This window comes from Gymnoscopelus braueri (genome assembly GCF_963280865.1).
Source record: "Gymnoscopelus braueri genome assembly, chromosome: 13".
Taxonomy (NCBI): Eukaryota; Metazoa; Chordata; class Actinopteri; order Myctophiformes; family Myctophidae; genus Gymnoscopelus; species Gymnoscopelus braueri.
In genome coordinates this window covers 47173479-47186278 of record NC_137615.1, presented here as the reverse complement: position 1 = coordinate 47186278, position 12800 = coordinate 47173479, and the positions used below count along the sequence as shown (strand labels likewise).

The following is a 12800-nucleotide window of genomic DNA, read 5'->3' as shown; positions in this document are numbered from 1 at the left end:
CATCTGAAAATGTTTTGTGCCAAGGAGACCCCCTGAAGAAAATATACCACATTTTTTTCGAAAATAGCAGATGTACAAGCTCGCAGTGTGGCACGAAGTGACGCACAGTGAGCTTGTATATCTGCCATTTTTGAGAACCACTGTTTGAAACCACTATTCTAAATCTTTAGAGTTTTCTGAAAAAAACAAACATATGTTGCTTTATAGCTAATCTAAAATGACACAGATGCTTTCCTGGTTTTTATGGACTAAATCGAAGCTTTAGCACTTTTTTTTTTATTAAAAAAAATGCTTCAGCCGAAGCAAACGTTGCTGTTTGCGGCTGCCTTTCACTTACTTTTATTATTTATTTATTTGTATTTATTATCTTCAAATGCCATTTTATAATGACTTACTTTTGCACTCTCTTAATGTTCTGTGTCTTAAGAGTCTAAATGCATGATGTCTCATTAAAGCACTTTGAAATAAATTGCCTTGTTGTCGAAACGCTCTATACAAATAAACTTGCCTCGTGAAACACAGCGAATCAATGTCAAGGTGGAGTGTTGTGTTGGCTCTATATAGCTCGCAGATAAAGAAGGAAATATCGTCTCTGTCGGGTGGAAACCTTGCATGTCCAAAACTGTTACTTTTCAGGATTCAAATTGAAAAATTAGCAAAAGTAACAGATCTACAAGCTCAGTGTGTCGTGCCGCGGTTCAAGCTTGTAGATCTGCTACTTACTTTTGATGCTTTCTATTGACGCTACAAAAAGTTAGAATGTGGAGATAAGAGGTGTCTGCCCGACAACAACGATATAATGTTAACCCATGCATCCCAACTGCTCTTGATATTTCAAGGACCCCCAGTTTGATATAGGCCTACATTAGACCAGTGGTTCTCAAACTTTTTCATGTCAAGGAACCCCAAAATGATGATGTATTTGGCTGCGCCCCCCCCCCCCCCCATATCTCAAAAATATTTTGTACCAGGGATTTTTTCAAAAATAGCAGACCTACAAGCTCATAGCGCGGCACTCGGTGCCGCGCTATGAGCTTGTAGATCTGCTATTATAAGTATAAAATATGGTTAAAGTGGTTAAAATGATTGTGATTAACACATTTTGCCCATGGTGCCCCCCCAAGGACCACTTTGAGAACCAACGCATTAAACCACATGACCCCCATTTGATACAATATATAGTAGCCTATATACTGTACATATAATTTTTTTCCAGGGACCCCCATCTACACCGTAAACTCTGAGAGCGTACAAACGGCGTCCACATGGTTCCACTTGCACGCTCTCAGAGTTACAGGACCCACAAAAGAGTCCATTTTGGACCCCGAGGGTTGAGAACCAGTAGATTTTTTAAATGAATAGAAAGGTTTCCCCATCGGGAACGCTTTGCCATGGCGGCGGCGGCGGCGGCTGCTTAGTCTCCCGTCAAATAAATCTGCGTCGGCCCATGAGTCAGTAAATTGCCACACCGCGGCAAAGCCCATCCATCACTGATGGGGAGAGAGACACAGGGAGAGACAGAGAGAGAGAGAGAGAGAGAGAGAGGGGGGGGGGGATGCAGTCTCCACTATCATATATCGTTGTTGTCGGGCAGAAACCTCCTATCTCCAGATTCCAACTTTTTGTGTTTTTTTTCTTTTGTAAATTAACGCCGCTACTTGATCATACTACAGCGTCACACGAAAGCATCAAAAGTAGCAGATCTGGGCACTCGGGTGGCGCAGTGTCAAAAGTCACTGCCCACCACCGTGGAGGTTGTTCGAATACACTGTGGTGCATCCGGCTTTGTCGAGCGTCTATCGAACACACAATTGGCCCGTGTTCGGGGGAGGGTGATATTGATCATTGCATGTACTCCTACGTGTTGGGGGCGGCACCTGTCAGCGGGGAGTGTTGGGCGGGAGGAATAGAACGAAGGCTCTGCGTCCTCCAGGTGGGGGCTCCTCACTTGCAGGTGAGCCAGTAGGATACAGCAGTGACAACACAGAAACGTGTGTGGGGAGGAATTAATTGTCATGACGACTAAATTGGGGAGAAAAAGGGGTAAAAAGAATTGGCTACTCTAAATTACTTAAAAAAGACAAAAAAGTAGCAGACGCTTCGAGCTTGCAGATCTTCTACTTTTGCTGCTTTTGAATTTGAATCGTGAGAAGTACAGTAACAGTTTTGGACAGGGTTTCCACCCGACAGCTTATGCCCTTGGCGCCGTGTGGCTTCTGCACTGTCACTTGGTGTCACGAACGCACTTTCTGAGCCTCAGCCACCAGCCCTCAAGCAGGTGGCCCTCTGTTGCTGCCACTCCTAGAAGGGTATAGCAGCATTTAAAAAAAAAAAAAAAAAAAACTACAGGCAAGGCAGGCATATGCCGGAACATCATATCACTATAACGCTATGAATATTAATGCCAATGTCGCCGGAGGCGTTTGTTTTTTGCTGCTTTGTTGTTGTCGTTGCCGCCCTGACGCACATCATATTGGCTTATGGTTTATGTTTCGCGGCAGAGCAGGTGGTAGTCACAGGCCGGGAAATAGCCGATCTGCAAGCTCACGAAGCGTCGCCGACGCTTGTACTTTTACTCCACTACAATAATTTGTAAACTTTAGTCACTAGTTTTGCAGATATAAATCATTACATTATAAAACATATTCATTAACCACTTTAGCCCTATTTTATACCTACGCTATTTGAAAATAGCCGATCTACAAGCTCACAACGCGTTGCACCGCGACGCGTTGTGAGCTTGTAGATCTGCTATTTTCAAACATTTTAGTACTTTTATTTTTGGTACTTTAAGTACATTTTGATGCCAATTATTTTGTACTTTCATTCAAGTAAGCTTTGAATTCCGGACTTTTACTTGCAACAGAGCACTTCTACATTGCAGTATTGATACTTTTACTGAAGTAACACATTTGAGTACTTTTTCCACCACTGCGTACGACAAAGCCTAACTCAGGCTGTGTTCGTGTTCTGAGCAGCGCTTGTGCTCCGAGGTCTCTCTCTGACTGTGTTTACCTCGCTCAGGCAAATGCAATATTACACACAATTAGATCGGGGGACGTGATACAAGTTATGCGGCGTTACGCTCGACATGTCGTTCCGAATTGGATTTCTGTAAACCCCCGACGCGCTCATGAATAAATATATACTGTTGCGCTTTCGAATGCGTATATATATATATATATACCTCGGGGCTGTCTGGATACCGCCGGCCCCACGTGGCCCTCGTGACATTTTTGAGAAGCACAACCACGTGATACAGCAGTGGTACTAAAAGTGGGGGTCAGGGGGAGCCCCAGGGGTCCTTACAGGGGGTCCCCAGACAAATTAGTTAATATAGCATCGATACCACTTTAAACCTATATACGTTGGAGCGAGACGCATTGTGAGCTTGTAGATCTGCTATTTTCAAAAGAATCTAAAAATACAAATACAAAATAAAAACAAATTTGGAACACATTTGTTGGATGGGGGGTCCCTGGCAAAAAAATCTTTTCAGATGGGGGTCCGTGGCCAAATACATTTTAAATAAGGGGTCCTGGACATGAAAAAGTTTGAGGACCACTGTGCTACAGTATAGAAAAGAGGAAAAGTCTCAAATTGGACCACGATCTGAAACGACGATGTCTCCCTGTGCGAAAGCGACTCTTGCTGTCTCGGAGGGCACATGAGATATGACTTGTTTGTAGAGCAGAGCCATATTGGGGGCAGAGCGGCACTTTGGCACTGACAGACACGCACATCTGTCAGTCTGGCGTCTGACAGAAGGTGAATGGATCACACACACACACACGCACGCACGCACAAACGCATGCGCACGCGTGCACACACACACACACACACACACACACACACACACACACACACACACACACACACACACACACACACACACACACACACACACACACACACACACACACACACACACACACACACACACACAGGCTGTTTACACAAAGCTGTTACACTGGCGTCATGACAAGACAGAGTGACAAGACCTCCGCTTGGAAGTGACAGCGTTATACCGCCATCAAACAGCTACACAGCCCTGTCACATGAGAGGTAGTGCGACGTGGAGGGGCTTAACACCCATTTAGACTTAACCTATGTCTTTAAACAGCCTCTGTACCATTTTCGATACAACATTATTTAAAAGAAAATTGAATAAAAATGTGAAGAAATGTGATACGACGTCAGAGAGGTTACACTGTACTTTAAACAAAGCTCTCGTTCTTAAAATCTTGTTAAAGGAGAAACAAATAGATCAAGTTAGTATGGAAATGCTCTGAATATTTCCAGCTTCAAAACAAATAATGGAGAGAAGTCAAATGATATCCATTAAGCTCATTTAGGTCACATTCTATTCACCTGTTTCCTAGGCTTTCCACTTCCTGTGTGTTTTCCACTTCCTGTCGATTTGATCCAATGAAATCCAATGAAACTGGTCAGATGACTAATGATATCCAATGAAATCCGACAGGAAGTGGAAAACACACAGCCTAGGAAACAGGTGATTAGGCTCAAAATACGGAGAATGCCCCCAAAAAGGGGGTGCGGGTCTGGCGGCCTGGTGTGTATAGCGTCATACGTTAGTGGTTCTCAACATGTGCTGGTCGAGACCTCCCAAAATAATCATATTTAAACTGGGGACCCCCCCCCCCCCACCCTGACAAGCACTTGGAATTGTAGGAGTTGAAGCATTACATTTAGTTTGACTCGGTTCCACAGATAAATATTGTGAAAATAGCTGATCTACAAGCTCGCAACGCGAGGCGTTGTGAGCTTGTAGATCAGCTATTTTCAAAATGTTTGCCTCTTTCTTATATAATTTGACAATTTGGGCAATGTTTGACCAGTTTTTATATTATAGTTTGTTGATGCAGTAATGGTCTTTTTTCATTTCATTTCATGATTTTTTTTTAAGGTATTAAAAAGGTCTTAAAAGTCATTAATTGTCACTTTACAGTGTACAGCATCGTCACACTGCAACATTACGTGACCAGATCTTTCATACGAAAGCACAGAATCACGGCCAAAATAATGAGATATTGGTTAATTAGCTTGAATAAAAAAAGCTTATACTGAATTCAATTGAAAAAAGACACAACAGAGAAAACCCTCTTTTCAAAGGCTACAAACCCTCATTAGCCCCTTTCTTTCCAGGGAGCATCTTCTGTCCCAGAGCAGCTCACAGCGTCAGTGGAGGTGTTATATTCTTTTCTTCTGCTGTGTACTCTATTGCAGGGGTCTTCAACAGGGGGTCCGGGACCCCTAGGGGGTCCTCAGGGTTACTTCAGGGGGGCCGCCAAATCTTTGTGTGATAGGATTTTTCTTTTTTACCTTAACCACTTGAACCCTAGCATCCCTTTTTCTGAGGAGAACTTTTGCCAAAAATAGCAGATCTACAAGCCCACAACGCTGCGAGGCGTTGTGGGCTTGTAGATCGGCTATTTTTGGCAAAGAGGTATAGGTGTAGAGGGAAAAAAGAGCAGACCAAGAAAACGAAAAAAGTATAATCTGAAACACAATTGTATACAATATTGAGGGGGTCCCTGCTTCATCGCTCTCTCGACTAGGGGGTCCTTGGCCTGAAAATGTTGAAGACCCCTGCTCTATTGTGTATTACAGTGGCTGTCAACCTGTGGGCACACAAATAATTTGGGAAAAAAACAACCCACTAAGATTGTATTCATAGTATAACATTAATATTTAACAAATAATAATAATAATACTCAAGGTATTGTTTTAATTTTTTAACGATTGTGATTCATTGTGATACAGATACATAGGAACTTGAATTCTACTATGTTGGTTCCATGGATCCAAGCAGGAACACAATCGATTGATTGATCGTTAGAATAAACATGCCTCTGAAAAAGAAATGCCCATATGAACACGGCAGATCAACCGAAGTGGTCAGAGGGGTGACCCGCAAACACTTTCGGAGATTTTCAAGTGGGCCCTGATCTAGAAAAGGTTGAGAACCACCGGTGTAATTATTCTCTCTGAGACCCCCGCGCCCGTCTAACTCTGTCAGCATCAACCGCGGAAGAAGACAAAAACACAAAGTTCCTCTGTTAATAAAACTTGGTTGTTTCAATGTGATTTTGTGGTTAATGTTTGTTTTTATTAATTTTTTTGTTGAATCGAAGCGAATTATTCAGTCTGAGCTTTGGGAGGCACGCTTTCACTTACCTTGCAAGACACTCTCATGTGTTGGATGTGTGCATTACAGTGTCTTGCCAACACAGTGACACCTTCACACATGAGCTGACATAATGATCCACACCCTGGTACATGTCTGGCACCCTCCCATATCCCACCTCAAGGTCAATACAGGTTCCTTTCTGACGTCTCTTTCCGACCAAAAAAAAAAAGCTATCAAAAGCTCTGAATGACATAGAAATGTAAGTTATATCAGGTCATTGAGACGTCCGAAAAGGAGCATGTATTGCGCTTTTTTCATCTAAAATGAGCTCCGATTTCTCCATACATGGACAACAGAACTACACAGTTCATTCACCCACTTAAGCCACACTTCATTGTACACCGAAAAGTGAACATATAGCCGATCTGATATTGTAGATCAGCTATAAAAAAAAAGGGGGAAAAGCCTGTTAAAGCCTGCATGCTTTCCAATTCCCAAGCTCTACCTACTGAGCCAGCTAACCGGTTTAGGTTGACTATACTGTCTAAGCTGGCACACCGACACGCCCACGGCTCTGGGCATGCCTACATCTAACATACCAATTACCCTCAACATACAGTAGTTGCTGTCGGGCAGAAACCTCGTAATATCCATATTGTAGCGTTTTTCATTTTACTTCATTATACAAAGAGTGATGCACAAAAGTAGGGGAAATAACAGATCGCCTATGTTCACTATTTTTTTTAATGATAATTTAAGAAAGGAACGGTTTTAACTCTCTCAGTGCCAATGAAATAAAAAAATATGTTCATACTGTGCCAGCAATTTTTTTATTTTATTTTTTAAGTAAAAAAAAGCGAGATACAGCCTTTTTCAGTTAGAAGTTAAACAAGGAGTGGATGGAGCTGCAAATCTTCAGATAATGATATCTTGGGTTCTGAACATTTTTTTCCAAAAAAATAATAATAATAATAACAACAATATATATATATATTTGTTTTACTCTGGATTTTTCGTTCTGGCACTGAGGGCATTCAGAACAAACTTGGGATATCTTGTTGTGTGGCACTGAGAGAGTTAAATAAGGTTTCCACCCGACAGCAACGATGTCCATGTTTTAGCGTTCTGCAATGTAACCTTTACAGGAAAATAAAGCTACAACATGAGTCTCGGGTTGCATCGTTCCCCTTTAAGACCCAAGGCTGCATGGCACTCCTTCACGCAGTGACTGTCATGTCACTATCAGCCCGAGCCACTCTGCGGGCCCAGGCTATGATGTGACACGTGGCAGATTTTCCGCCTCTTATCAGATGTGAGCAGAAAGCGGTGCAGTGTGGTGCTCTGCTGCTGTGCTTCTCCTTGCGGAATACAGGGGCCGGTATGAAACCAGTGTGTGGTGGATATCATACGTACTGTAGGAGATTGGAATGTCCAGGTCACCCTCCCAGGACATCTGGCCCAGATCGTCCACAGAGAGCTGGGCTGCAGAGACAACGAGAACGCATTTGATTTATTTGAAATGCAATAAATCCAATCAAGTTCAAGGATAAACACAATACAGTCCTAAGACATATTTCCATGGTTCCTCTCAAAAGCAACAGTCAGTTATTAAGCTAAAAAACACATTACAACACAACATAAATGTCAGTAACATACATAGAAAAACAAGCACTCCACTATCTTTCCCTAGAAAAATTAGGAATTTTAGAGAGGAACCTTTTCTAATAGCCATGCTTTAGTCTTAGTTTAGTCTTAGTTTAGTTTAGTTTAGTTTGGTTTAGTTTATTTCGATCCACATCAACAGCCTCACAAAACATAACAGCTGTAATCCAATATTTATTTCTGGTTGATCGAAAAGGCATAGGCTGAAGCTCAAAGCTTATTTATGCCTATCCCGTATACATGTTGGTTAGTTGCAGTTAGTCTTCTGGAACACCTATATGTTATTATACCTTTCAAGCCGGCACGTCTTTGAGTAGTTGTATCTATATGGATCAAAGATGAGACAAAAAAATAGAAAAACATAAATATGTATAATAAATATAATATTAAGATATGGCTGCTAGCAGCAATACAGGGGCCAAGGGATGCGATACGTAATATGCTAAATGCAATATGCAATACACGCAGAGAGAAAGAAGACCATGCAATTAACAAATGAGCATTGGAAACAGCTGGGCATAGTTCTGAGGGATTGTATATATTAAAATGCATGTCTTTATTATGTTGCTTATAATGGCATATTTAACAAAAATTCAGTCATCAAGACAAAAGTTTGCCAAATGTTTTACTTCGTCTACACAACATGGACAGACAGAATTCCTGTTCTGTTTAGCCGAGGCGTGGATTGGAACCTGTGACCTTCTGTTTCCCAGGCATCCTTTCTACCCATTCAACTAAAACAGTCCTGTTTAAATTTGTTGATGTCATGCGCCATGCCCATGTTTCACTAGAACATACGTCACAAAATGTAAAACAAATACTGTCAAAACGCCATTTGATCTAGTCTTTAAAAAGTGCACATGCTTTATTTAATAATATCATGATTTGAGTTTGGCAAATTACGTTTGGACTGGATAAGTCGAGGTTTGAACCAGCAATCTTCAGACTAACAGGTAGACACTTTACCGACTGAGCCATTGGAACCATAGACTTAGGATCAAGAGAAGAGGATTCCCCCCCTTTTTATGAAGCCATGCCGTCTGCAATATTCCTTGGCTCATGGAGGCTTACTTTTTTCACGTACAGAATTTTCTTCAACTGGGATTTTAGATAATGGTCCATAGATTGTGTGTATGACCATGGGCGTCACTCACTCTAGAGAAGTAGTTTGACAGGTATCTGGGCACTGATCTTCTGAGTGTCTTAAAGACCAGACCCATTGAGAGACACACTTTATCTTTGACTTCAATGGCAACTTCTGCTTACACAGGTGTTAAAACGCCCACTGCAGAGGGGAGGCATCTTTTTGACCCTGTGACATTCACTCAATGACAATTGTTAAAAAGCTTCTGAATTAGTATTTTGTCACTGTTGGGCGGAAAACCGTGTATCTTCATCTCTCCAACTCGTTGCGTTAGTTTTTTTTCCTTGTAAATGAATGCCCTACTACTGTTGTATGACGTTGCGCCAGTGTAGCAAAAATACTCAATCTTGCTGGCTCACAACCAGCGGTGTAATGGTGATTTTTTTTACTGGCAGGACGGTATTTTAACACATCCCATGCCAGAGTTTAAAATCATAATATACTCGCCACAGACCTCGCTAAATCCGTTAAAAGTGCACGTTCATTTGGTTCTAAGCACACAGGGGATCTGTGTGAGACGAGCAGTGAAGACCGCTTCGCTTTGCGATCCGCCATCTTGAAGCTACAGCGGTGAATGCTAAACAGTGATCAGCGATGAGAAAAACAACAACCGAGATAATCGACTTTTAGGTTTCGTTCTAGACAGGAAGCGGATACGATCGGAAAAACCGGAATCCGGATAATTCCGTTTCCGGTGGTGCTACCAGAAACGGAAGTGTATAGAAAATTTTAAAAAGTGCAATGTGAACTTTAAAAAAAAACAAAAAAAAACACCACTTCTCTTCTCTTCCTCGACGGTGGCTGAGGCATTGTTGCGTGCAAGGATACTGGCAGCAGCCCTACTGCCAACATGCTGTGTACCGGCGCCGCGTGTAGCCTATAGACGAGGTGTGAGGAATCTGAGGATACATTTTCACACTCACTTGTAAACCTGTTATGCAAAGTAGCCATTCTGGTACTTAGCTCGTGAATCTACGTAGGGGGGTGGGGTGGGGGGGCACGTTCTAGCGTGCATGTGCGGGTGCACTGTACCATGCCGTACCGTGCCGTACCTTACGCGTGAAAACATTACTGGCCACACGCCGTCCTACTCCGTGTGGCCTCCGTGACACCACTGCTCACAACGCATCGCATCACTACACCGACGCGGTTGAGCTTGTAAGTACATCGGCTATGTTTTGCTATCTTTGAAAGAATCAGAATAATTTTTAACGTTTCCGCCCATAATTACATGCCCAGAAAACAGTGACGCAGATCTACAAGATCACAACGCATGGCGATGCGATACGTTTGCGACCTTGTAGATCTGCTGTTTTTGATGGAATGTTTGCCTATTAAAACATGCCCAGAATCAAGGCAGCAAGGATGATGAAAGGTGTCTTTGTGGAAGCATTTTCTGGTTCCTCAAAGAACTTTGACAAAAGAAGGTTCTGCACGGCAAACGTCTAATGTCTCTTTTGGGTCTTGAGCTACGGTAAAAGGTTTGGGAACCACTGCTCTAGATTAGAACCATATGAGGAACAAGAAGAACCATTCACTAAATAGAATGCTTCTTTAGTAATGTAGGTGATGGTTCTTAGTGGAATCTTTTAACCCATTAAGACCGGGAACGCATCCGTGTCATTTTTTGATTTCTTTGACTATTCAAAAATAGCAGATATACAAGCTTATAGCTATTGTGGATCTGCTTTTTTTTGAAAATTTGTGAAAATCTTTGCATAATAAAGATATTTTTTTCAACCGAACATTTGTAACTCAAATCTTTGCTTCTGGTGATTCTACAAATGTCTTCTAAATCCTAGCCGTTTTTTATTTTATTTTAATTTTTTACTTAATCAGTGGTTCTCAAACGTCAAGGACCCCCAAAATTATATGTATTTGGCCACGGACCCCCATCTCAAAATATTTTGTTCCAGGGACCCCAGAAGCAAAGATTTGAGTTAAAACAAGTTCGCTTTAATTTATATATATATATAAATATATATTTAAATATATATTAAATGATTTTCTCGATTAAAAAAAAATAGTAGATCTACAGTACAAGCTCATAGCTTGGTGCCGCACTATGAGCTTGTATATCTGCTATCTTGAATAGCCAGAGAAATCTTAAAACGACACAGATTAAAGAAGCGTTATTTTCCGGCGTCTACAGAGAACATGGAAGAACAAGCTTGCATTATGTGATAATGGCGCTCCAATACGAGGCTATTTGATCAACAGCTATTGTGTCTCAGTGCGTGAGCACAGCCAGCCAGGGAACATGATGGACAATAGAGCGACATTCACAGAGGAACAATACAGTACGGCGCACAACACTCATAGGCTATGTAACAAATAAATGAATCTGTCACTGCTCCATGATGGAATGATTGTTTCACAAAAAACAAATTATTTTAGCGCTGTAGGCCTTGTGTTTCCACCGCCACCACTAGCTGCTTATTACGAACAAGAGGAGGGAAAAAAATCACATGGAAGGCACGCAATGTGTCATGCTTTCATTTAACCACTACAAAGCTGTTTTAACCCTTTAAGACCGGGAACGCATCTGTGTCATTTTAAGAATTCCTTGGCTTTTTTTTGTATCGTGAAAATGTGTGCAAATCTTTGAATAGTATTATTTAAAGCGATTTTTTTACTCTGTTACAACTTCTGGGGGGTCCCTGGAACAACATATTGTGAGATGGGGGTCCACGGCCAAATACATATAATTTTTGAGAACCACTAATATTATAGCATAACATACGTTTTTTCAAAAAACTGTTTGAGTTACAAATGTTTGCTTTAAAAAATATAGATATTCAAAGATTTGCACACATTTTCCAAGATTTTTTTTTACAGAGATGCGTTCCCGGTTTGAATGGGTTAAACTTTGAGGCAGGGGTCTTAAACAGGGGGTCTCCCTAAGAGAAGTCGTTAAAATGTCTGAAAATACACATTTAACATGAATCCAATATGTAGTGGGGAGGTCCCTGCTTCATCTCTCTCTCAGCTAAGGTGTCCTTGGCCTGAAAACAAGTTGAAGACCCCTGCTTTTTTTTAATACTTTTTTTTCATAAATGAATGCCCTATTTTAGACTTCATTGTATATAACACGGAACTGCTCCACTTGCGAACGTTAACACCTACAGCGGAGCACATAATGGCAGGTGGGCTCCCCTCCCTCCAGGTACGAGAAACCGTGCGTAGTCAAAGCCACAACCTGTTCACCCACTGCTTCTACAACCGCGGCCAGGCAAGGATGTTCTACTGCGGTATCATAGGCAAGACCACCATGTTTCTGAGCAGCTTCCACCACCTGGCTATACCGTCAGACTCTACTGCTGAACAAGGCCTTCGTTTGGACTGTTCCTCTATGAGAACTACTTGCCATTTGTGGATCTACCATGTGGTCAGTGGTGGAAGAAGAAGTACTCTGATATATTACTTAGAATTAGCAATACCACAATATGAAAAATATTCTGTTGCAAGTAAAAGGCCTGTGTTCAAAATGTTACTTGAGTAAAAAGTACCAAAGTATTGGCATCAAAATATACTTAAAGTACCAAAAGCAAAAGTACAAAAATGTTTGAAAATAGGAGATCATCAAAACGTAGCGGATCTGCAAGCTCACAGCATTGCAACGCATTGTGAACTTGTAGATCACCTAGTTTCAGTGTTTTGGCATGTTTTAACACATTTTTTTTGCCTATGCTGACATGCCCGCAATAGGTTGAAAGTGGGTTTTATAAATATTGAACCAATGACAAGTATTAACAAGAGCTTGTGACTAAATAATGGCTACATTGGATCCATTGGAACACAGGCGTTTTGGACACACAATGTTTCCAACCGACATCGGCGATA

General features: G+C 41.6%; 1 protein-coding gene across 1 annotated transcript in view; it reads right to left on the bottom strand.

Annotated features, from left to right (window-relative positions):
• The window catches only part of LOC308099655 (shisa family member 6), a gene marked incomplete at both ends in the record, with an annotated part of 163279 nt that overhangs the window by 112323 nt on the left and 38156 nt on the right, over positions 1-12800 (bottom strand). The window contains one exon of the mRNA XM_080448391.1: positions 7565-7633. Coding sequence (XP_080304517.1) covers positions 7565-7633 — 69 coding nt within the window. The remainder of the gene's footprint in view (positions 1-7564; positions 7634-12800) is intronic.